Source organism: Triturus cristatus, chromosome 10 (genome assembly GCF_964204655.1).
Source record: "Triturus cristatus chromosome 10, aTriCri1.1, whole genome shotgun sequence".
Lineage (NCBI taxonomy): Eukaryota > Metazoa > Chordata > Amphibia > Caudata > Salamandridae > Triturus > Triturus cristatus.
Window position 1 is genome coordinate 79,255,220 of NC_140593.1, and position 25,846 is coordinate 79,281,065.

At 47.8% G+C, this 25,846-nt stretch overlaps 1 protein-coding gene across 5 annotated transcripts in view; it reads left to right on the forward strand.

Moving 5' to 3' along the window:
- The window catches only part of KAT2B (lysine acetyltransferase 2B), a 271,057-nt gene that overhangs the window by 227,782 nt on the left and 17,429 nt on the right, over positions 1–25,846 (forward strand). For all 5 annotated transcript variants that reach the window (XM_085630459.1, XM_085630461.1, XM_085630460.1 and 2 more), the window contains 3 exons: positions 8,412–8,555; positions 15,479–15,593; positions 23,191–23,227. In XM_085630459.1, coding sequence (XP_085486585.1) covers positions 8,412–8,555; positions 15,479–15,593; positions 23,191–23,227 — 296 coding nt within the window. The remainder of the gene's footprint in view (positions 1–8,411; positions 8,556–15,478; positions 15,594–23,190; positions 23,228–25,846) is intronic.

A 25,846-nucleotide genomic window follows, 5' to 3' on the forward strand; every position in this document is an offset into this window, starting at 1 on the left:
CTGCTGAGCGCGTCTGCTTGGGCATTCTGCACTCCCGGCAGATGGGTCGCCGTGATCGTCAGGTTCCTGGCCACCAGCCAGTTCCAGATCGCCTGTGCCTCCCGAGACAGGGTGCGTGAACGTGAGCCCCCCTGCTTGTTGAGGTAATACATGGTCGTAGTATTGTCCGTCTGAACCAGCAGGGAGTTCGTCCTGAAGGAGGGATGGAACGCCTTCAAGGCCAAGTGTACCGCTCGGAGTTCCAAAAAGTTGATATGGAGAGATGCATCGGTCACTATGGTCTGGACCGGAATATCCTTGTGAAAAGGAGTCCCCTTGCAGACATTCTCTGGGGCACACCACCATGTCAGAGACTGCCGAGCGTGTTGAGACAGCTGGATCTTGTCCTCCCAACGCCCCCGCCTCTGGTCCCATTGATCCTCCAGACATTCCTGTAGGGGCCTCATATGCAGACGTGCATTGGGGGTGAGAAAGATGCAAGAAGCCATCGACCCCAGTAAGGAAGACACCGTCCTCACCGTAGGAGAGCGGGCTGAGATGAGATGCTGCGCCTTCCCACGGATCGATAAGCGTCTCTCCTCCGAAGGACACACGCTTGCGGTCAAGGTATTGACTGAGGCCCCCAAGTACTGGAGACACTGCACAGGGATCGGCACTGACTTCGACATGTTGATGTGCAGGCCCAGGCGATGCAGCAAGGCAGCTGTCCTGTTGAAATGGCACTGGGCTTCCTGGTAAGTGGACGCTTTGATCAACCAATCGTCCAGGTAAGGATACACAAACACCTTGGTCTTCCGCAGGTGTGCCGCGACCACCGCCATGCACTTGGAGAACGTCCGTGGTGCAGACTTCAGGCCAAACGGGAGTACTGAATACTGGTAATGGTTGTTGCCTACCAGAAACCTCAGGAACTTGCGATGCTTTGGTGCGATCGGCACATGAAAGTAAGCGTCCTGCAGATCTATGGCGCACAGCCAGTCCCCTCGATGCAACTGAGGGTAAATCTGATGCAGGGACAACATACGGAACTTTTCTCTGCGGATCCACTTGTTGGCTTGACGCAGATCTAGAATAGGCCTGAACTCGTTCTTGTCCTTTTTTCTTACGAGAAAGAACCGTGAGTAGAGACCTCTTCCTTTTTGCTGCAAAGGAACCGCTTCTATCGCCCTCTTTTTTAACAGAATGTCTGCCTCCCGCTGGAGCTCCCTTACCATGTAGGAGGAGCGCACTGGTGGAATCTGTGGGGGCGGGCTGGTGAAACGAAGACAGTACCCATTGCAAACAATATTCAGCACCCACTTGGCCTGCGTTATTGTCCTCCACTCTGCCAGGTAGTGTTGAATACTTCCCCCCACCGGAGCGGGTAACGGATGAGGGGGAAGTAACTTTTCAGGGCTTCGACCCGGCCGGGCCTTTATTCCCCGCCGAGGACTGATGCTGGCCTCTGCCCCTCTGGCGCTTCTGAAAGGACTGCCTCGGGTACTGCTGCTGTTGCTGGGGCTGTTGTTGGTGGCCCGACTGACGTCCTTGGCCTCTCTGCTTGGCGTAGGGCCTGCCCGAGGATCGGAAGGACCTCCTCTGCTCCTTGGGCCTCTCCAGCCCCACCGCCTTCAGAGTTTCTGCCTCAGCCTTCATGCGGGCCATCTCGTCATCCGCATGTGACCCGAACAGCGTCGTGCCAGAGAATGGTAAATTGGCGATCTTCTGCTGCGCTTCAGGCTTGAGCGGGGTCAGCCGCAGCCAGGAATGCCTCCTCATGTGTATGCCGTGGCAGTACCCATGGGCCGCCAGCAGCGACACATCCCCCGCCGCACTGATGATCTGATTAGAGACCATCATGCCCTCGTTCAGCACCTCCTGAAAGTCCTCCCTCTTGTCTCTAGGCAGGGAGGCAGCGAACTGTTGCAGGGAGTCCCAAAGAGACCTGTCATAGCGCCCCAACAGAGCGGAGGCGCTAGCGGCCTTCATCGTAGTGGCCGACGTGGAGCACATCCTCCTCCCCAAGGAGTCCATCTTGCGACTCTCCTTATCCGGAGGAACCGTGGATGAAGGCGTCGTAGAGTGTTGCTTACGAGCCGCCGCCACGATAACAGAATCCGGTGGAGGATCCACTCTGAGGAACGCCGGGTCCGAGTCAGGAGCCCTGTACTTTTTTAGCAGTCTCGAGGGCGCCGGTTTCACCACGGCCGGCGTCAAGAACACCTCCATTGCAGGTTCCTCCAACCCCGGAACCAACGGGAGGAGGGGGCGCGACAGATGAGCCTTATGCAAAGTCTCAAAGATCACAGAAGTAGTGGGAATAGGGGTAGTGACTGATATCCCCAACTTCGCAGCCCCTCTCATCAGCACCTCCTGGAACGTGGCAATGTCATCCACCGGCGAGACGCGGGTAGGAGGCGTCTCCGACAGCGAGGGCGAAAACCGGCCAGCCCCAGAAGAGTACGTGCCCCTCGAGCCTCTGGAACGAGACCGATACCTCCGTCGTCCATGTCCAGAGCGAGTGGACGATCTGCGCCTACTCCGTGATCGCCTGCGAGGGCGAGAGCGAGATTGCCTGTGAGGAACCCTCGGGGGCGGAGGCGGTGGCTGTGGCGGCGACGTAGGCAGCTGAGGCACGGGCAGAGGCAGAGGGAGAGGAGGAGGAGGAGGAGGAGGAAGGGCAGGCACCGGTGGAGGCGCCGGTGGAAGGTCGGGCACAGGAGGCAGAGGCGGCTGCTGGGTACGCAGCGGGGACAGATGTTCCGAAGCCCCATCACTCCTAGCAGGCGAGCCCCCACCAGAACTGTCCGGGCTTGCGGCCACTTTCCTCTTCTTGCCGGGCCTGTCCCGCGTGGAAGCCACCAACGGGGAACGTCCGCGTGTCCCCGATCCCCGACTGGAGATCGTAATCACTGAGGACGTGTTCCCCGATGTCTGTGACGTCGAACTGTACGTTGACCTCGTCCGGCGTCTCTTAGCCCTCGACGTCGAACGCCGTCTCGCAGTCGAGCGTCCTCTCGACGTCGAACCATGCCTCCTCGACGTCGAACCATGCCTCCTCGACGTCGAACCACGCCTCGACCTCCGTCGCCGCGGTGTCGACTTCTGCCTCGACGTCGACTTCTGCCTCGACGTCGACTTCTGATGTTTCGACGTCGACCGCTGGTGTCTCGACGTCGGCGACCTGTGCCTCGACGGCGACCTGTGCCTCGACGGCGACCTGTGCCTCGACGGCGACCTGTGCCTTGACGGCGACCTGTGCCTCGACGGCGATCGTCTCCGCCTGGACGGCGGGCGCCGGGATCTCGGCGTCGACTCCGTCAGCGTCAAGCCGTGGGTCGACGGCGAAGGTGGCGAGTGAAGTCCATGGGGCTCGGCACGACGTCGATGTGTTGTTGACGTCGACCGTGACACCTGCGACGGCGACCCGGTCCCGGGTCTCGCCGGCCCCTCCCTCGACGTCGAACGCCGAGGCTGCCGCGACCCAGAGCCCTGGATCGACGGCGAACATACCGGTGCCTTCTCTCTCGCCGTCGACGACGTCGAACGCGACCTACCAGCCGGTAGGTGCCGTTTCTGCTCCTTGCTCTGCCCAGAGGTCCCTCCAGGGGCTGAAGCATGGGCGGAGGAGGGGGAATGAGACCCTCCATGCCCCGAAGTCCCACCGGTCCTCTGCTGCTCCTGTCCCTGAAGGCGAATCTTCTCCCTGTCCCTCAGGGTCCTCTTAGAAAAGGTTTTGCAGATGGCACATGTAGCTGGGACATGTGAGGGCGACAAGCAGAGGATACACACATCATGTGGGTCCGTCTTAGCCTTTTTCCTCCCACACTCAGGGCAGTTATCGAACAAAGCCATGCTAAGAGTGGGCCAAAACTGCTCCAGATTGCAGGCAGTAGTAGACAAAGGTTCTAGACGTCGAATGAAAACACTATTTATCCAAAAAATCCAATTTTAATCAAGTAAACCACCCAAAAGGGTAGAGCTCAAGCTCCAGGGTCCTGCTAGCAGGAGCCGGAAAAAAGAACTGAAAGTAACTTGTGTTGGCTGTGCATCCTGGGATACCGGGGGTCTCTGGAGAGTTTCTTAAAGGCACGGTATCCCTTTAGCAGACACATAATGACAGCCTATAGGGCTTTTCTGTCCACCCCTTCCTCTCTATTGTTTAAAGGGATTTTGGTGAAGGGAGTGTGGGATAATAAAGGAACATGTCAAATGTGAATAAAAATGACATTTCAACTTTATTTTGGCTGTTGTGTTCACTTCAGAGGAAGTGCTGGCCAGTGCAGCCTTGTTGTGATTAGGCTGTATTATTTTGTCTGTCTCTTAAGTGTCTTTGCAGGTTTGCAAATGCGGGACAGCTTAAGAGATATTTTGATTGCTCCGGGGTCCCCGCACATGGGCGGGGATTATTCATAGATTATGACTATACACAGAGATCCCCTACTACAGAAATATTAATCAAAGTGAGAAGCGTGGACCCCCATTGAATCCGGAGAGCTAGGATCCTGCCCTTGGACTCGTAAAAAGTGGACAGTACTTTGCCTTCAAATTTTGTTCCCAAAAGGATGGCCACCCCATTCTTTTTCGCTGTTCCTGAAGACCAGTATTGATGGGGAAATCGCCGCGTGCGCATTCGGGGGTGTGCCCTTAGCTAGAAAATGGGTCTCCTGGAGCAGACCGATAACCCCCTCGGAATGTTCCAGTAAGGAAAGGATTGCAGCGCGCTTTGCAGGGTTGTTCAGGCCCCTAACATTAATGTTCACAATTTTCAGATCCCTAACCATAACGGGTGGGGGTAAGCGTGCGGGGCCAAGCCATGGAATTTAAGGAGAGAAGCGCAAATGTTGAGCTGGAGAGAGTGTGGTTCGATGAGAAGGAGATGGAAGCGCCGTGCCTGGTACGGGAAACCCCTAAAAGGAACAACAACAATCACAAACAATAAAACATCCCTTGGCAACTCAACCCCAAAAAGAAACAATAGACGTAAGTCCGTCAGTAATGAAAGACCATAAGGGGTCATGACTTTAGCGGCAAGCCGCAGAACAAAGTACCTGATTAACCAAGAACTGTGGAGGAGCGTTCCGTTCGTCTGGGAGAAGTGACAGTCCCAAGGATTTGACAGCTCCGCTGAACCGGCCGGAGTCCGTGGATACAAGCTACGGGGTTGGTGCTCGGGAATGTGCATCTGTGGTGCTCGGCAGAAGTGCGCTCAGGCCTGCAAGTCCTCCTCAATTGGGCCCGCGCTGTCCAGGCCCTGGTCCGCTTGGGCTGGCAGCCGGGTGATATCACAGGCTAAGAAGCGCCGCGGACGCGCGGTCTTCCAAAGGGCACATTAGCGACTCGTGACCCCCATCTCCAGCATCAGTTCAGCTCACCCCCCTGCAGAGATAGTGGGCCCTCAGTCTTTACCCTCTGCCAGCAGCTGGGGGCGCTCGGGGGGGCGGGGGGGGTGTGGAACCTCGATGGGCAGTTGGGCCTCCACCCAAAGTCAATGCTAGGCCAGCGAAGCAGCCGCTGTGATGTCGGGACCCCACCTCGTGCAGGGTCGCTAATGGTGGGCAGGCCCCACTCACCGGTGATCCAGATGTCAGATGTGGTGCTCACCCGGAGGTCCGCAACTGTGTTGGGCGCCGACTCCTGTGCCGGGACAGACATGCCACGGATCCGGTTGCTCTCTTGGGTGCAGTGTAGTGGTGCTCGCAGGCCCCAGGCCCTGAGACCCCCAGAGCGCGGGTCAGGCCAGGGCAGAGGAGACAAAATGGCGGGCAATGTGCAGGCCTCCCGCAAAGCGTTCACTGCCTCCTCGCGCCGCTTCAGAGGCTCCTTAGGTGCGAGCTGTGATCACCCCCAAAGGCTGCTGCCGATCGATGCACTGACCCAGGGGTTTCTCCGCGCGGGGCTGCCGCGTGCCGCACCCAGACCTGTCCGAGAGCACGGCCGCTTCTGCTGCTGTTGCCGCTCCAGCTTCTATGTGGTCCGGCCAGGCACCGGAGCAGGGAGTACCGAGGTGGCCGCGAGCAACCTTCGCACTGGCACCAGAGGAATCGCTTTGAAATTCCGGTCCCCATGTGTATATTTGGGGGCCGGGGACGGGGCAAAAACAAAGCTATGAAGCGGCGAAGCCGGGAGGACGGAATCCCATGTCCTACCGTGCCGCCATCTTGGCCATACCCTCCTTTTTAGAACTTTAAACTGGAAAAAACCGCTATTTGACACCTTGTTGGCATGGAGATCCAGAGGTAGAGGGGGGCATCTAGAAATACCCATATTTCTTAGTGTTTGCAGATGCAGCACATGGATCACTTTCTAATGGCCGGGGATCGTATTCCAAAGGTACGAGCACAGTGGGGTAGGCAAAACTCTGAGGGTTAAACTCTAAAAAGTTGGTAGGCATCTACCACCGAGTGATGTCTAACCTTCTCCTGATTAAAACCAGGTGATTGAGGCTTTTGCAGCAAGATGCGGTAAATATAAACTGTGTGTATTCTGCATACATACAGAGTGGCGCCCTGTGTTGCACTACCCTGGCGAGGGGCCATATGTATATATTGAATAGCAGCGCAGAACCCTGAGAGGCAGTGACAGCCTAGGTTTTGATCTAAAGGAGGTAGTGACACAAACTGAACCCTGTTGGTTAATGTTTCCTCCAGGTAGCCCTCCTGAGATTAATAACTTCATTTTATGAACATTTGCATTCATCTAACCTCAGGTGCCTGGAATAAAAAGCAATTTTTCTAGCAGTAGTCACATTTGCCTCAAGAGTATATGCGATAAGCGGCATTTCATGTCTGAATTCCAAATGAACAGCAAAACCTTATCCTAGCATTTTTCCAAAAATTGCGTCTCAGCTTCACCGTAATCAGATAGCGTCCTTGTTCGTGGTTTTCAAAGAGCCATAAGATGGGGGTGGAAAAGGCTGTTCATTCCCATTAAGAAGGCATAATATCTCTGCAATGACGCTCAACATCCTGTGATTCTGGGCAAATCGCCTAATCTCCCAGCGCCTAACAAGAATGAATGTGTCCTCGTGTAACGAAACTGATGCTATGTAAAGCGCTCTGATGCCTGATATCCTCTGGTCTAGTTCGCGCTATATACAATTCTAAAAAAAAAAAAAAAATAAGAAGGGAAGTATTGGTACTAGATCATAGCCCCTCCAGGGCATTAAAACAGGCAGAGCTCTGGCATACCTAACAGCAATATAACCTAAGTGCGTGCAATCGTCTGAATAAAGCAGTTGCTACCAGACAGTATTTTTTTCCAGGCAGACTACTAAATACATTACAAATGTAGGCATAGACGGCCATAATCATAGTCTGTTGCATCCTTTGCATCTTTTCTGTTCTTCAACGTCTCTCATTGTAGCTAAACCTTTCTCCTAAAGGGCCTTGCAGCGCTTGACACAGTGTATTGGCAATGCTCCATTGATGCCACCCCTGCTGTCATGGTTCCACCCTCCTTTCCGCCATTCTTATCCTCAATGCCGTCTTCGGATTCATCCTTTAACTCCTTTGAGATTGTTGCTTGGCTCACTTCAGACACCTCCTTTTTTTGTGTTGTAATTCTTTATTAGCAATTTTGAAATAAAATAACATCATAGGAGCATCGGCCACATAGATACAATGACCACATAAGATATTACAGCAAAAAGTTGTGGGGTACGTGCCTCTTGAAAAATGAGGAAAGGATTCAAGAAGAAGGTGATAGGACGGGGGGAAGAGATGGGAAGAAAGAGAGGCGAAAGTGAGGGAAAGAAGTGACTGGTTCAGCCTTTCAGTGGTAAATGTGCCGTGTTGAGGTGTGGTTGAGGGAAGGGGGGGAATGACGTGACAGCGATAACATATTATAGGGGGCCATGTCATGTCTGATCAAATCACATTGGGATCGTGCTGGGTCCTAGGCGCAAGGGGAGAGCTATGCCCAGAGTGTACAAGTCTATAGGGAGGTGTGGCAGTTCATGTCAGAAAAGGAAACGCCTCTTATGTGTCATTTGCTGCATGGGGTATAAGGGTGGTTACATGCCCTGTTGTGAAGTTACATTGACCGTATCGAGGGCATAGTAGAGGCAAGGGGAGGAAAGGGTGTTAAACTTTGTCTACTTACCATAATAACTGGGTGTGATTTAGCTAATATGAGCCTCGGGGGCCACGGTGCCTGGGGGGATGCGGGGGTTATTGGGTGTAGAGGGAGAGGGAGGGAAGACGGGGATTTAGTCTTGAGAGGAAAATACATGGGACTGCATTCATTTCCACATCCTTCTAACAGTGCTGTTGCTTTACAGCTGTTTTTTTTATATGAAGTTTATTTTATCAAATAGATAAATGATTGAGTTGCACTACGGCAGCCTGTAGTGGGTGACTTTGAGGAATTATTTTGATAAGGGATTTAAAAGGACAAGCAAGGGTATCCTAAACCATTTCTTCCTCGTGCAGGGCTTCTCCAAAGACATCAAAGTACCAAAAGTAAGATATGTTGGTTACATCAAGGATTATGAAGGAGCCACGTTAATGGGATGCGAGTTGAATGCCAAGATTCCCTACACAGAATTCTCTATCATCATCAAGAAGCAAAAAGAGGTAAGTGGCAGCTTACACCATGTGGGAGTCAATGAAATGTATTTGTTGTAATTTGATTATACCACGCCATTATTCATGTCAAAGGTAACTTTTGTTTTATGACACTACGAGAGAAGAAAAAGAACTTAAAATAAAGTACTTCTAAAACATAAGAAGAGAAATAGCATGTGAGCTCGTCTTAAAACGGATAGTTTCGTTGCAGAGATATGAACAGTCTTGTTAGGGTGGCTTAAAAGTAAACCTAAATTAAAGACGATATTATTTTCCAAACGGAAAATGTCAAGAACCCTTAAATAAAACGTATTCCCATCTGCTTGTATACCGCACTTTTGATTGACTATTGTTAATTTTAATGTATTAGCTCGACAGATACATTGACCAATCTAAATGTATATGCACTGGAACTAAATGAAAGCAGAAATGAGATATTCAAAACACATACTTGCTGAACAGTTCAACATGCAAATATTGCTAACTCTGTCAAACTTCCTTTGCACGTAGGGGCTTTCCTCATTCAAATAAAAGGACACAAGATAATAAACAAGCCATTGACCCAAAGAAGGAGGATCTAAATTGATAAATGTTCTGGAAAGTAGAGCCATGAGAACCCGCAAGAAGTGTGATTAGTCTGATCCTGGATCTTCTAATCCTACTACCCTATCATGATAAGTACTTCCTTTTGGGTCTTTCGGGATAGAGACCTCTCAAAATCAGTCCAATAAGAAGGGAGTTTAGGCCACTGGCTCTTTGCCGTGCGAGTGATTGTATTTTGCTTGAACATATATGCACATCTGCCTAAAAACTGGTGCCAGTTTTTCATTTTCTCCATTTGCTAGTACCCCCTTCATTTTTTCCCCTTCTCCTTTAATTGTATATACATGCTGCTCACTTAATTTCATCTGCAGTCTACTGCAACTGCTTCAGGCAGCTATTTTGGAATGGTATTTTCCAGTGTGTATCACTGTTGTTCCATTACAAGATGGCTGTCATGTTTATAAGCATTATGTTAGCCATCTTAGATCAGTACAACAATGATACAGTATGCATGATACCATTCCATTTTATCCACACAGTGCGATATTTATAAGCAGCCATCATAGAATGGTATTTCTCCAGTATAACACAGTATTACTGTTGCACAATAGCCAACTTTTTGCTTCTAAACGTGGCAGCCATGTTTGAACCTTAAGACAATGATGCACTATGTACAATACCGTTGCAAGTCACTGCCTGATGCAATCATTAATTTCATTTTTTTATTTTAAGCGTATGACTGCTACATATAGGCAGTGACATGTTTTCTACTTTTATTGTATTAATTTATCCTGCATATAGTTGTTGAGTTTGTGGGTTTTATTGTGGGATGGGTAAGTGGGTGAATGAAATAATGACTGGGTGGATGAATGGATGCATGAGTACAAGGATGAGTGACAGAGTGCTTTAATGGTGACTTATTGAATGTTTAAACACAGGTGACGGAAGAGCCGCATTCAGTTATAAGGCAGATTTATTTGCGTTGTCAATAACTTGTTCATGTAGATGTTAAGAAAATATCACAAGATTGGCATTTATTTGGGCCCTTATCGTTTGCTAGCTTGTAGTGACCTTGAACAAGGTGATAATTTTGTAAAACTGGAATCAAGATCAAAAAGTCATACCTCGCTGAAGTGCTTACAAAACTCAGAGGATACGGTCATCCTGAGGAGCTTCGGAGATTTGACTTGATTTATGATTTGGAGTGTGCATGTGAGAGAAAGATCCCAAGTGGGTTATTTTCTTCGGTCCTAAACTACAAATGTGTTCTAAAGAATCCTAACATTGTTGTAGGCGTCTGAATTATTATAATTTTTTTGTTTTATATAGCGCAAACTCGACCCAAAGGTATCGGAGCGCTTTACATAGCACCAGTTGCGTTACAGATGGACACATTCATTTTTGTTAGGCACGGGGAGATTAAGTGATTTGCCCAGAATCAAAGATGTTGAGCTTCGTTGCCAAGACTCGAACCGTGTTCCCCAGCTTCGAGGTCGACTGCTCTAGCCGTTAGGCTACATGCTCTCTCCGATGAATAAAAAGGTTTGCAAAATAGTTTGAATTCCTTCAAAATCAAATCCAGGTCCCGATTGTCTTGCCCATCTTTATTCTAAATCTACCGACTTTTTTAGGAATTTAGCTTTGGATTAAAAAGAATCCTCCCACTATTTTGAGTTATATTTATAAGCATCGTCTTATTCCTCCCCCTCCCCCCGAAACAGTTTTCTTATGTTTCCAAATTCCTCATTTCAAACTCTTTGCAAATAATTTTGTGCTGTTGAAGATTTAGAACAGCAGAACTCAGTTCCAGAGTGCACCTCCTCCGCCTAAGGCCTCACCACAGATTTAAGAGCCTGGAGTTTCCTGATAATTTTTCTGTGCTTACAAAGTTCTAATGGCCCCAATATAGGGTTTTAGAGAATCACAAACATTCAAAATTCAATAGCAGTTGTTCAAACATAGGGCCAGAGTGACCAATTTAAGTACCGTTTCCTCAAAAGCATCCATACCTTTTGACTCCTTATGAGGTTGTGCAGTAGAGAAAGCGTTTCGGTCACTTTTCTTGTTTATACTTGTAGTACAAGAGTGTTCGGAGTCAGGTGGAGCTGGTATGTTTCACTTGGCCACAGATCCACTGACTTGCGGAGCCAAACATACCTTTGCTGATGTCACCATTCAAGTGTCTGCAAGAGCCTCATTGAGGGGCAACCAGGGTTCAAAGAGGCCGGCAGTGGTTGGAGATTCTTAGTCAGGAGGTTTGATTGAGTCTTTGCAGCGGGTAGTTGGGAACAGCTGCTTCCTTGTGAACCACCGCTCCAAAGGAGCCACTGCCCACAGTGGCTGCCAGCTCAGTTTCTCTAGAGTTATCCAACCCATTTGCATTTTGTAGGCCTAGTTATAATCAGTAATGAATGAGGGAGGAGTAAGTTGTGTGCAGCCTCTTCGTTGTTGTGAGGGTGATACTGAAGCCCTTAAACTGTATCTGAACTGTATGTGAATATAGAGGCTACGGTATTGGTGTCATGGAAGGGGCGGGAGTCGCATCCTAAAGTTGTAGGCTGCACCTTGGTGATTTCATCATGCAATATAGGTATTGGCAGCCTAAGTGGACTCTGGGTTGGAGTTGAGGGATGGATCTTGCACAAGAACTCTGAAGTCTGGTTTGGTAGCGACACAGCTGAGACCGCCGTGGACCCTGGGGTTAGAGTGGAGCTACGGGCCTGCCCCACCAGGGAGCTGGAAGGAGGCCCAGTGGGGTAATTCAGTGCAGGAACAGGCCCACGGCGGGAGTGAGACTGGTGATCTATGCAGATTTATGGGGCTTTAAGACGCTCCAGAGGCAGCTGACTTCATCTTAAAGAACCGCTGCATTGCCTGATTAAAGGTGTCCGTCTACTGCGGGGTTGAGGACCGGCCTCGGATTGGCTTCATAGTCAGAGGGCACTGAATTGGACTGGCCTTTAAAGTGCCGACTATGCAACTTCTCAACTGATTTCAAGTAGCGAGAGGAGGACAAATTCTATTTGGGGGTCTTGCACTTATGGCACGCTTTCGACTTCGACTTACCTGGTTGTCTGCTGCAGTTATTTTAGAGAGATTTTTCAGATCCATTCTGGCCCTTGGAGAAATTCAAAAGATGAATAATCTATAGTTATATAGTGCAGTGGTTCTTAACATGTTGTCCGAGGACCCTGGTCCTCGGGACCTACTCATGGGTTGCACCACTGTTATTAATTGTAATAATATTAATTTTCATATGTTAAAACTAACAAAGTATATACACATAAAGAAGCAAAGTCGAAATTGTGAAAATGTTTATCTATATATGATTGTGAATTAAACAAAAGATTTCAATATTTGAGCATTTGTTTGTGCATACTTGTTTTTTGTGTGTGTTGCTTTGAATTTCAAATCATAGAAAATGCTTAGGCCGGGGATCCTCCGTTTCCCATAATAACTCAGTGGGGGTCCTCCAATATCAGTAATGATTCAGTGGGGTCCACCTAAGTCAAAGGTTAAGAAACGCTGATGTAGAACATCCACCAGAAAGACAGTTACCAAAGATAAGGAACTTGCGTTTTACTGTTAACAAAGTTAGACCTGAGGGGAGGAGCCAAGATGGCGACCGGGACGGCAGCGTAGACTCCCGGCTCCATGAACCTCCGCATCCCGCACGGATATCCTGCACGAGATCCTTAACCTGTGCTATGCGGTCGTGTTTCTGAAGGAGAGAGGCACCCGACTGTGTGACTCCGAGGTTTCTGGCTGCGGTATCGCCGGAGAAATGTGCATTTGAACTTTGCAGCCTGTGCGGCCCTGGAGCCGAGACCTCGAGTGGACGCCGTGGCCGGGTGGCAGTTCAACAACAGCGGCCTGTTGTGACTGGGTGGAGTCGGTCCACCGGAGCGGTGCCAAACTCGGCCTACATTTCGTCGTGGTCGTCTCTACTGTCATGCGTAGCGGACCGAGTGCATGCCCGGGGGTACAATTCTCAGACCCTCCGGTGGCTGCCCCTGCCTTTGATGGTGAGCTGCCCGGCCGCCGCCCGTATCCTGCCCTGATCATTGCGGGCCGCCCCCGAATTTTTACGGGAGCTGGTCCGTAGTGGGGACGACTGTTGCCCGTGACCACGCAACGGATAACTTTTCGCCTGCCCCCGGAACCCGGTCACCGGCGACGTGGACATCGAGACGCTTGTCCCAGGGTCCCGGCCCCGGTGAGGGTCGGGCATACTTGGCGGCCATCTTGTTGCAATGAAGCCTACCATCCTGTCCGCTGGGCCGCAGCGGGATTGTGAGAGTGCGACTTTCGGGAGTGTGGCGGCGCGATCGCAGAGAGCTGTGCTGGGGTACGGCGACCTCCTCGAGGCCCTTGGTGCTCTTCACTCCTCCTTGATTCATGGTGTCGGGGTCTTGGGGAGTAAGCTCGACGGTGTGGCGTCGGCGTTGGGGCAGTGGCGGCCCGCCTGTCCGCACGTACACAGGGACTACCCACACTGCGCTCAGGAGGACACTTTGGCGGCCACCCCTGAGGTTAGTGCACAGCTGGACACTCCGGCCAGTATGCTACAGTGTGTTCGTCCAGCTGAGGACCTGATCTGCCCCGGAGGCACTAGACCTGAGTGGGATGTGGTAGCCTCGTCCCGTACGTGCCCTCCTGCGACCCAGAGACAACTCCAGCAACTATTGTCTGCTTTGGCTGCTTCTGCCTTCCTGGACCTGGAGTGCAGTGCATATCCTTGTGCAGCACTGGGAAGCCTGTTTCTCCACGCTGCGGACTGTGTTTATGCTCAGAGACTTCCACCCCACCTGTGTGCGTCGCTTCTCGGACGTTTTTGGACAATCCTCTACCTTGGAACATTGGATATGGTGCTGGGTCGAGGGGTAGGCATGGGCAGACTCCCAAAGAGTGGTCAGGGATGAGGCTGATCCTTCAGGGGTGGTCATCTAGTGGACGGGCGGGCTCAGGGGTTGCGTGCTCTCCTGGCATAGCTAACAGCATAATAGGTGCATAATGCTCCCCATTTTTCTTTGAGAAGATAGATTTTGTGCCGTTTATTGTCCACTTTGGGGGAAACTTACCGTGCGGGAGGGAGAAGCCGGGGGTATGTTTTGAAGGCCCTCCTCCAGTTTATTAATACTTTCTCTACCCCCCCCGTCTGGTGGGGTTCTTTTCCTACTTCTTTTTCCCTATTCTCCTATATTTTGGGTCTGGTTCCAGGGCGACAGGCACACTGCTGGGGGGGGGGGCCGTACTCATCTGCAGAGGTGCAGGGTGGGGGGTTGGGGGAGGGGATTCTTTAGTCTTTTATCTCTTTTTCCATGGCCTCCTTTTTCTTCTCTGATTTTTTTTTTTTTTTTGTTTTTCTTTTCTGGGATCAGCGTGATACACCTCCTTTGCTATGACTCGTTGCCGCTCCGTGTGTACCGCAATTTCCGGGGCGTTCTCCGGGAGTTCTGGCATAGGACTGCAGGCGCAACTGCTTATGATATTTTTCCCCATCCTGATGTTCTTGTGTTTGCGCCATTGACCTAATGGATTGCTGTAAATCGCTTGCGTTTATTACTCTGCATATCTGTAATTGCTGTTTGAAAATTGTTTGGCACCTGATCCTTCTGCCTTGTTTCATTATAAAATGAAAACCTTTTTCTCCTGGTGCCCTACCTACTTTGTTCACAGTAGTAGCATTACGATTCTGCTCCCCGAAGTGCTGCCTGTGTTTACACTTGCCTGTTTTTGCTCTGATTACTTAGCGGCCGGCCCCGGGAGGTTGTAGGCCCATACTTGTTCTTGATAGAACTGTCAATAAAGGTTTTCAAAAAAAAAAATAAATAAAAAAAAAAAAAATTGTTAGACCTAAGATATTCAGTGGGTAACGCGTCTGCTGCAGAGATATTTGTCACCTCTATATCATTTTAACATTTGCGTGAGATGCCTTAACTTCTTAATTTTCCAAGGTCGATAAATGGATTACCAATAAGTGGAGTGGTATTTAAGCTACAAAATTCTATAAATTGCTTGCATACTTTATAAGGAGTATGGTGTACTTTGTTAGTACAATTGAGATTGTTAGTGTTACTCTTGTTAGCTATAGTTTATTCCCCCGCTAGAGGAAACTAAAACCGAACTGTGCGCGTCAACAGTTTATTTCACGACTTTATTAAAATGATTAGCTAAACAAGTTATCGTTCTAGGAGTCTAAGTATTCGGATCTGTAGATGATATTTAATCTGAACAACTCTTGTCACAAGTTATTTTGTATTCTTGCCTATCTTCAAAAGCGTTCTTGTCCTGTAGCTTTCTTTGATAACTTGCTGGACTTTTGACATGTATGCACCATACTTCTGCTGAAATCCAGATCAAAAGTAAAACCCTATTTTTTATTCCAGATCATTAAAAAGCTGATCGAAAGAAAGCAAGCACAGATTCGGAAGGTGTACCCTGGACTGTCCTGCTTCAAGGAAGGCGTGCGGTACATACCTATAGAATCCATCCCGGGCATCAGTAAGTATCTTCACGTCACTCAGCATTTCCCTAATAAGGAAAATATTTCTTACTAGAACTGTAGTTTATGCCATTATTGCTCTTCAAATCTAAATTTAATTATTTTCCTTTCTTAAACCTTGAGAACCCTGTCATTGTGTATACAGGGTACACTTTCCAAAACCTTGGTGACTGTGCAAAACAGTTGTGAAAAGCAGGCTCCTTCAAGTCGACTCAAGATCATATGATTTTGAATATTTCCACTGCTGTGTCACGGGGAAGAGACCTTTGAGCTATGTACAGGTTCTAGAAGAGAAGTGTGAGCATGAGGGTCTAATGTGCTAATGAAAACTCTGTGCCCCAGTAGTAGTTTATTGTTGCAGTTATTGGGCACATCCTTGTTTGACCCCAGCAAAGCTTAGTGCAGGTTTCTCCAGTGGGTAGCTCAGGAGCTACCCCCAAGTAGCTCTCCTGTGTGCAACCCAACCTAACAAATTAGACGTTTTTGCTTAGTTAAATACATGTATAACAAAAATTAGAAGTCAGTTTTCCAGATGAAAATGTTGCAATTTTAGAATTTATAGTCTGATATTTTGAGGAGAACTGTTGAATTTTCAAAATCTTTTTATAGATGATATTTTAGTGACAAGCTTGCGGTGTTTGGGAGACTTTCTAATAATACTACTTTACTTCGGTGCTGGAGGCATTGCAGCTATGATTGCTATGTATTGCCCACAAACAGGTATTCCACATTGACAGCCATTTCTTACATTACGGCAGGCAGTCCTGCTTGATGCACTGCGTGATTACTGCTGGTAAGTGCCACTACTGCGGTCCTGCCTGATGGGGTCACCATTACAGCACTACTAATAGTAGCTCTGGATCATTTTCATTGAACATAAGTAGCTCTTACTACAGAAAAGGTTGGAGACCCCTGGTTTAATGCTACAGTAAACCACTTCTGTAGATGGTCTGTTCACACTGTTAATTTACATTGTGCTGAGTGCATACATGGTTTGCTTCGGCAATGTAGCTCTTACCTTATTGTCGGCAAGTTCCCACTGTGAAACTCTGTAAGAGATAAGTAAATACTTCCTTCCCACATTTCCGCCATTATCCTAACATGTAGGTATTATTTCATCAGTTTTCCCCTCACTGAATTAGCACAGAGTTAGAAAGCTTTTCTTCTGCTTTTTGCCTGCTTTAGTCTAGTGCATTCTCTCTTCTACCATGCTTTGGGAATTTTCTAGTTTAAAATAAGTTAACATTTTTCCATTTGCTATTTTTCCTATACTCACGTTAACACACTGGCTTTCGGTCACTGTGGTTCTAATTTCTATTTGCTTCTATAACACACAATGTGAACATCACGTTCTATGCTCGTGATTAGCCAATAAAGACAAGTGTCTTAGCTGGTATTTAAATATTTAATTTGAGCCAGTGATTTCCAGTGTTTGGCACGGGAAACTGACTTTTCAACTCATGGGGGAGGGGTAGGTTTTAAGTAGGGGCAGAGTTTTAGGGCTCAGGGCAGGGGCAGTTTTCAGGGCAAGGTTGAGTTAGGATAGTTTGAGGTGTAAGAGGTGGGGTCGATTTTAGGGCTCAGGGGGTCCGGTTATAGGGCAGGGGCCAGGATATTAGGACTCAGGGTGGAGGGAAAGGGGCGTGAACTTTACCACACATCCCTTTTCCAAACGAACAAGTTACTTACCTTCGGTAACGATGTATCTGTAAGAGACATACAGTAGTTATAGATTCCTCACCTTAGAATTACCCCCAGGTGTCCGACTGAAATATTTTCCATAGCAGTACGCCTGCACGTTGGTAGGTGGCATCGGTCGACTCTGTTTGGCGTTGTGGTCGCCGTCGACAGGATGACATCGCAGCGTCTACTTAGATGCCGCCCCTGCTGATGTCAGTTCTGACACGACTTTCCACGCCAGAAGCGCAGAGCCTTGCAAGACACTGACCACTGTTGGACAAATTGAGGGCACTGTAAGGGAGTCTCTATCCCTAGAAGGCAGTTCTCAGAACGGGGAGGATGGGTGGGGGCGGTAAAGAATCTATAACTAATATATGTCTCTTACAGGTACAACGTTAACAAAGGTAAGTAACTTGTTAATCTGAAAGACCATTAGTTATAGATCCCTCACCTTAGAATAGATATCCCAGCAATACCAACGCCGGAGGTGGGTCTGCGAATTAAGTTCTCACCAGGAAGTCCTGGAGAACAGAACGGCCAAAAAATGCCATCTCTCCGGACCTGGCTGTCCAGGCAGTAATGCTTAGTAAACGTGTGCAGGGATGCTCACATGGCTGTCTAGCAGTGGTGGCAGCACATCTGCGCCCACAAAACATACATGTCTTTCCATAGTTTGACGACTGGCTAATAAAAGCAAACAGCCTCAGCCTTTGCAAAGAGAATACTCAACAAACCCTAACCTTACTACATCAACCCGGGTTTACCATCAACCTACAGAAGTCACATCTGCAACCAGCTACCATACAGTCATACCTAGGAGCCTTGCTCAACACACATTCATCATTGGCATACCCAAATGCAGACAGACTACACAGCATAGTAACATTGATTCAACAGATTCAAACAGGCTTCAAAACATTTCCGTGACTTCTAGGCATGATGGCATCTTGTATTTCTATAATTCCACATGAGATCTCTGCAAGAATGTCTCTCAATCAATGGACAGAGTCACTGGATCAGCTTCACAATCTAGTTTTGGGAGACATCCACACACTTTGCAATGGTGGATGCCACAAAATCTATCCAAGGGGCAGCCGTTTTAAGACCCAAGTTCCACTAACAATTTTGGGAGTATGGGAATCCAAACACAATGATCTCCATATTAGTCACCTAGGGCTGCAAGCTGTTCACCTAGCAGTGAAAGCCTTCCTACCTCGCCTACAACACAAAGCTGTCCTACTTTGAACAGACAGTATGACAACTATGTATTATATACAAAAACAGGGTGGGATGCGCACAATTTGTCTGTTAGCACAAATAATATGGAGATTAGCAATACATCACAACATTCACCTTCTAGCAGAACATATCCTGGGGACAAGCAATCAAATTGCAGACTTTCTAAGTAAGACTGAGCAACAAATCTGAACTCCACCCCATGGTTCTTCTGCTGTACTTCCAAAAATCGGGTTCCCACAAATAGATCTGTTTCCAAAAAAACGAAAATGAAAAATGCACAAACTTCGCAAGCATGTATGCACACCAAAAATCCAAGAGCAGTACTCTATGGATGAACTGGCCTGGAAAAATTGCATACGCTTTTCCTCCTCTACCACTACTTCCATTAGTAGTCAGGAAACTCAGACAAACATCTCTTTCAATGATACTCATAGCTCCAACTTGGGCTCCCCAACTGTGGTTTTTAACACTCTTGGAGCTATCTCTTGTTCCACGCGAGAAGCTTCATCACAACCCAGACCTTCCCTCATAAAACCAAAGAACACCAGGTGTTAGCAATGGGGGTCTCTAGTTGGCAATGGTTTGCACATTGTCCAAGTAGGGACCCTTCCTTTTAGTCAGGGTAAGGGAGTTACACTCCTAAAATACTCCCTGCTCACCACCTTGGTAGCTTGGCACGGGCAGTCAGGCTTATCTTACAGGCAGTGTAAAGCATTTGCATATAACCAACAGTAATACAGTGTAAGCAGTACAAAAGGACACCACACCAGTTTAGAAAAATATCCAATATTTTTATATACCTAAGACAAGACCAAAACGATACAAATCCACAATACAGTACTTAGAAATCTTCAGTTATTAAAATAAGATAAAGTTCCTTGATGTCAATAGCTCCGTCCGGAGCGATCACTGCATAGTGAACAACAAATCCAAACCGGCTGACTGCAGCATCGCAGGCCAGCTACAGTATCGGGAAGACCTGCAAAACAGTACCTTTAGAAATGCGGGGCATCGGCGACCTCTCGTTGAGCTCCGAAAGCACGGCGTCCGCAGGTATCGGTTCTGGAGGTCGGTGCAGGAGTCTTCGGGCCCCTGAAGTTATACGCATTGCAGATCGAACTCCTCGCGGTTGAAGTAGAGTGCTGGCGTCGGGTGCTGCTGTGCGAAGTGCGGTGCAGGCTGTGACTCGGTGACAGTCGTCCAGCGGAGTCGGTGAGACCAGGGCTGCAGTGCAAAGTGATGCATTGCTCGTTACGGTGCTGGCAGGTCATGGTGCAAGCAGCGTCATTGTTGTTGCTGAAGCGCTGTCGTCGGCTGATGAACAAGAGTCGATGGCGCCAGCAGGCCAAGGCTGCGGTGCGGGATCAGGATGGTGCGTCGTGTAACTTGAGAGCGGTGCCCTCGAACCACGGTTCAAGCAGCGGTGTTGATGTTGGCGTGGAGTGTCGTCGGGGATACCAGTGCGACGGCTTGAACCGAGGCGGTGCGGTTCCCACAGGTCACGGTGGAAGCAGCGGCTCAGTGGCGGTGTCAGTGAGACCGGGGTTGCGGTGCCCTCTGCGGTGCCTTCAGGACACGAAGTCGGCAGCGGCATCGTAGACGGCGTTGAGTTACTTTTCTTCTGTTGCAGCACAAAAACACACAGTCCCCTGTGCTGGCGGCAACAGAGCTTGAAGTCGGTTCCTGAGACTTCTTGAACAGGGATCAAATTCTACCACAAGCCCTTGGAGAAACTCAATAAAGAAGTTGTAGAAAGTTCAAGTCCAGTCCTTTCACTGCCCAAGACAGAAGCAGCCTCTGCAGGCCAACACAGCAAAGCATTCAGCAAAGTTGTAGTTCCTCCTCACAGCTTCTCCAGCTCTTCTTCTTGGCAGTCTTCTTGGTCCAAAAGAGTTCTAAAGTTTAGGGGTTTGGGCCCCACTTTTTGTAGCCCAAAATCCTTTCTCCGCTCAGGCAGTTTACCTGTGCACAGCCAGAGCCAGTTCTGTCTTCTCTGGTGCAGCTTCCTGGCAGAAGGTGGAGACAGCATTGTCAGAGGCAGACCAGGCCCATTCAGGTGAATGGAAATCCCCTCCCCCTACTCTAAATGCAGCCCAGACCTATTCAGCCCATCCCAACCCATCTAGATTCTCTTTTGCCACTGCTCCTCCCCAGCCCCTGTCATCCCAAAGCCAGACTGTCAATCCCCAAACCCAGCAGAGGCACACTGGATGGCTGAGCAAGAAAATACCTACTTTATAAAAGTGGTATTTTCAAACACAGAATGTAAAAAATCACCTTCACTCTAAGATGCATTTTTAGATTCTGAGTTCAGGCATACACACCAGGACAAGTCCTACCTTTCACATACACTGCACCCTGCCCACAGGGGTACCTTGGGCCTACCTTTGGGGTGACTAACATGTAAGAAAACAGAAGGGTAGGGCCTGGCAAGTGGGTGCACCTTCCAAGACGACATGGCAGTACCAGACTGCACACAGGCTCTGCAGTGGCAGGCCAGAGTTTACAAGCTGCTTGTGTGGGTGGCACACTCTGTGCTGCAAGCCCACTAGCAGTATTTGATTTACAGGCCCTGGGCACACACGGTGCACTGTACTAGGGACTGACTAGTAAATCAAATCGGCCAATCATGGAAAAACCAATCCATAATAACAATTTACAACAGGAGCACTTGCACTTTAACACTGAACAGCAGTGAGAAAGTGCGCAGAGACACTAAACAAGCTCAAACAGAGTAAAAACCAGGAGATCAGAAAGCAAAAAGTCAGGAGAAACACGCCAAAAGATGCCAAGTCTAACACCAAGACATCCATATCCCAAGGAAATTAATCTTGCAATTTAGCTCCTGAAGTCGTAGAATTTGGGTACTTAAATTTACCTCAAGAATGTATGGGCATTCTTAAATAGGCTCGAAACCAACCACAATGCAATGTTATGTGGCTAAATGGAAAACATTTGTTATATTCTGTCAGAAACAAAACAACCCTCTTCATGCAAAAATACAGACAATAATTACTTTCTTATTGCATTTACAGACCTCAAGGTTGGCATACACTTCTATACGCTTACACCTTGCGGCTATTACAGCCTATCTGCAAAATAGACAGCACTTATTATTTAAAATCCCCGTTATTAAAGCCTTTGTGGAAGGACTTAAAAGATTTGTACCTCCTGGGCTTCCACCTGCACTAGTATGGAACTTGAACAATGTGTTAACAAGACTCGTGGGTCCTCCCTTGGTACCACTCCACTTGCGTCAGTTGCAATACTTATCATGGAAACTCACCTTTTTAATCGCCATCTTTCACTTAGAAGGGTCAATGAAATTCCGGCATTAACTGTTGAGGAACCCTTCTTCCAACTACATAGGAACAAGGTAGTTCTTAGAACAAATCCTATGTTCCTTCCAAAAGTAGTTTCCAATTTTCATATTAATCAATCCTTTCAGTTTCCTGTTTTTTCCCCCACAACCAGATAATGTAGCTGAAAGGGCATAACACACTTTAGATGTCATAAAAGCCCTGATGTATTATATAAACAGAACTAAATCTTTCAGGAAAACAAAGCAATTGTTTATTGCCTTCGCACCCCCTCGTATGGGAAAGGCAATTTCTAAATCGGGCATTTCAAGATGGGTAGTTAAATACATCCAAACTTGTTATGCAAAAGCTAAAAGGCTTTTACCTGTTACTCCAAACGCTTGCTCCACTACCAAAATAGGAGCTTCTACTCCTTTTTTTTTTTTTAGGGAATATTTCCATTGCTGATATTTGAAAAGCAGCAACATTGTCCACTCCACACATTTTGACAAGACATTATTGTGTGGATGTCTTTGCACGCCAACAAGCCATTGTTGGATTAGCAGTCCTAAGAACTCTTTTTTTCAAACAACTGCAACCCCCACAGTTTAACCATTCCTTAGGGAGAGGGACTGCTTTACAGTCTGTGAAGCATGTGTATCTACAGCACACATGCCTTGAACAGATTATGTTACTTACCCTGTAAGCATCGGTTCTTGGCATGTAGTGCTGTAGATTCACATGCACCAACCCTCCTCCTCAAAAACCCTGTGTAGGTTGCAATTCATATACTTTACATACTTATATCATACTACTGCATGGCCATCACATTGCTGATATATATGTCATGCTTACATTCTCACCTACCCACAGCAAAAACAATCTGAAGAAGGCATTGATGACCATGCACAGTTTTACCAAGAGGAAGACTCACACAGCCTCTTTCGTAACTCGAAGAAAACTTTTTGGAACAGGAACAAATTGTAGTCATTCGAGCTCAACACTAGATGGCGGACTTATGCAAAGCATGTGCATCTACAACAGTAAATGCCAAGAACAGATGCTTACAGGGTAAGTAACATTATCCTTCTAGATATTTGCATTGGTTTCAGTTATGCCCAACACAAATGCTCCTATACTGAAAACCTTTACAAATATGTGGCATTCTCCAGCGGTGTGTTCGGACATTGAGCATTAATCTGTTTGTTGACACATGAGTTTTTGGTATTGGAAAGTAGTGTTGTTTCTGTACTAGATTTCACTATAAACAGTTTGTAGTAGAATATCCTGTGCATGACAAACAGAAGCTGATGCATGACTTGTGCACTGTATTTTAGTTGCTTGCTTTTGTAAAGTTGAGCCTTGCTTTCCTTTACAGGAGAGACTGGATGGAAACCCAGCATTAGAGACAGAGGGTGAGTTCCGACTCGGTCTTTTTGTTAGCACTACTTTTTTTAAAAGAAAAATGGTGATGATAGTTAACTTGATTTGATTCAAATTTGGTTTACCCACACAATATTAATTCACAGTTTGTTATATACGTTTCTTAGTCAATACCAATTTCCCTAGTGAATATATAGATCAGCATCACAACCGTGAGTCCTCAGAGTCCAACGTTGTCATATCATAGGCATCACAGCAGTGAGTCCTCAAAGCCCAACATTCTCATATCGTCTATTTTTTTTTGTTCATATTTGTTCGTGTGTATGCCATGTAAGCATATTAGAGGTCGAGATAAAAGAAATGCAGACATCTCAGAAGTCAGAAATTTACTCCACCTCATTTTAAGATCTCCCCATTGTCTAAGCACCTGCACTTGATAAGCTGTTGGTCATGCGGTGTTGAATTAGGGTCATCATTTTAGGCTTTCAAATATTCATAAATAAAACTTGACTTTACACTGCTGCAAACGGTAGATGTATTTTCCTTTTGTGTTTATTGTGACATCTTAATCATTAGGTCGAGCCTAGAGCAGCGCGCATGCGCTCTCTGTGAGACTTCTTGTAAGGGGCTTCAGAAAGCTCACCACACTCTTGTGCGTGTGTTTGTTTTTCTTACAGGCAATTCGCCTTTGCGTGTGTCTTTCTAAGAAAGACAGCACGCAATTGGTCAAAGGCGGGTGCATTTCCCGCCTTTGCTCTGCCCACGACCTATTGCTTGCGGTTACCCGCATGGGCGACATCTGTTTTGTATTATCGTGCCCAGACGCATGCGCGATAATGCAAAACAGATGTCTCGCTGTGGCGCGCGCGCTCCACTCGTTTCTCCTGGCTTGTACTTTAATGAGCATGGCACCCGTTAGGGACACCGTGCTCACTCTATTTATTTATATTTAACATTGTTTGTTCTGGCTTGTTAACTTTGAAACTGAGCGTGGCGCCGCTTCACGGACACCGCGCACGGATTATTTATATATTTCTTAACTTTAGCACGGAGTGCAGCGCCTGCTTCAAGGACACCGCGCTCAGTGTTAAAGTTAAGAAATATATAAAGAAACCAAGCGCAGTGTTCGTGAAGCGGTGCCACGCTCCGTTTTAAACTTAAGCATTTGCAATGCAATTGGACCGATCACATTGCAAATGCTCGTTTTTAAAGAGGCCTCCTCGGCCTGCTGTCCCCTCCCTCGGCCTCCGTTTCCTGAGCTCAGAAGCAGTTTAGGCGTGAATAAGGATCGCGTGACAGGTCAAGGTGTGAGCGGCTTGTGTTGGCGTTTCCTCTTTGCTTCACCACCCCAGACCCTGGCTCCATCTGCAAATAAAATATCAAATTGGCGTTGTGTGTAATGGGGGCACTTTGCAGCCGGCCTTTGTCTTGTGTTGGGACAGGGTGCGGGGTGGGGATGTTTGCATCTTATCAAACATCTCAGACTATTGAGGGTCAAGGCCCTCCGCCTTAAAGGGCCAGAGGCTCCCAGCTATCTCAGGGACTTGCTAGAAATCACCCGGCCACCCAATCTTGCTTCAACAGTGTGTGTGCGTGCAGCCGTGCTTCCATAGTACGTGTGAGTGCAGAAACAGTACAATGTATGCGTTACCCGTGTGCCTGGGGTAAGGGGCTTACGTGTGGGGAAAGGCATTACATGTGTGCTAGGAGAGATGTCTTGTGTGGTTAGAGAGACCGGCTACATGTGTGTTCGTTGCGTGTGCTGTGCGCTGGGGCCAGGCAGGGGTATTAATAGAAGCATGTACCATGGTGGCGGCAGCAGCAGGCAGGACCGGTGCAGGCCTTTCCTCCTCACAATATGTGAAACATGTACAGGAGCTGGTGACTACACACACGCCAGGCAGACGCTGTGTCCTTCACGCACATACAGGCGTGCACCACGCACGAAATATAAACACACTCCAAGCAGAGATACACCATTCCTTCATTCACATAACACATGCACATCGTACGCAGAGGACCAGCACACAATATACAAACATGCAAGTTACCCCCACACTTAAACAAACACACACACCCCATTCAACTATAGTAAGCATATGGCATGCAACCATACGCCTACGCAAAACCTCGTCGCTGACACACCTAAACACACTTGCACCACACACACAGGGAAGATAAGTACCCACACAAACTGGAAATATATACAAATACCAGAAAGCCCATGCATAAACCATGGACACGAGACATAAGCAAGCACTATGCATGGGCAAAAGCTGCATATTTTTTCCACACACCCACCCAAGAAAAAAAATCAACAAGCATGTAACACAAACACATGTACCCACCTCAGGTAAGTGTACAGAATGTAGACATATGCACACAAACCACAACCACCTTGGAGCACTCATAAAATCACTACATATCAGACACACACAAACCCACGAAACGGACTTTAGGAATATTCATCATGAAAACTCTCACATACAGGGGATGCACAAACACCCACCCACACTCTCACAAGACATACAAACACCATTACTCAGTGGTATATTGAATTTAGATAAGCCGGCTCCGGAGCCACGCTGATCTAACAGTGATAAGATAATCGGTTCAAATATTTATAAAAGATAACTACCCTTGCCCGGAAG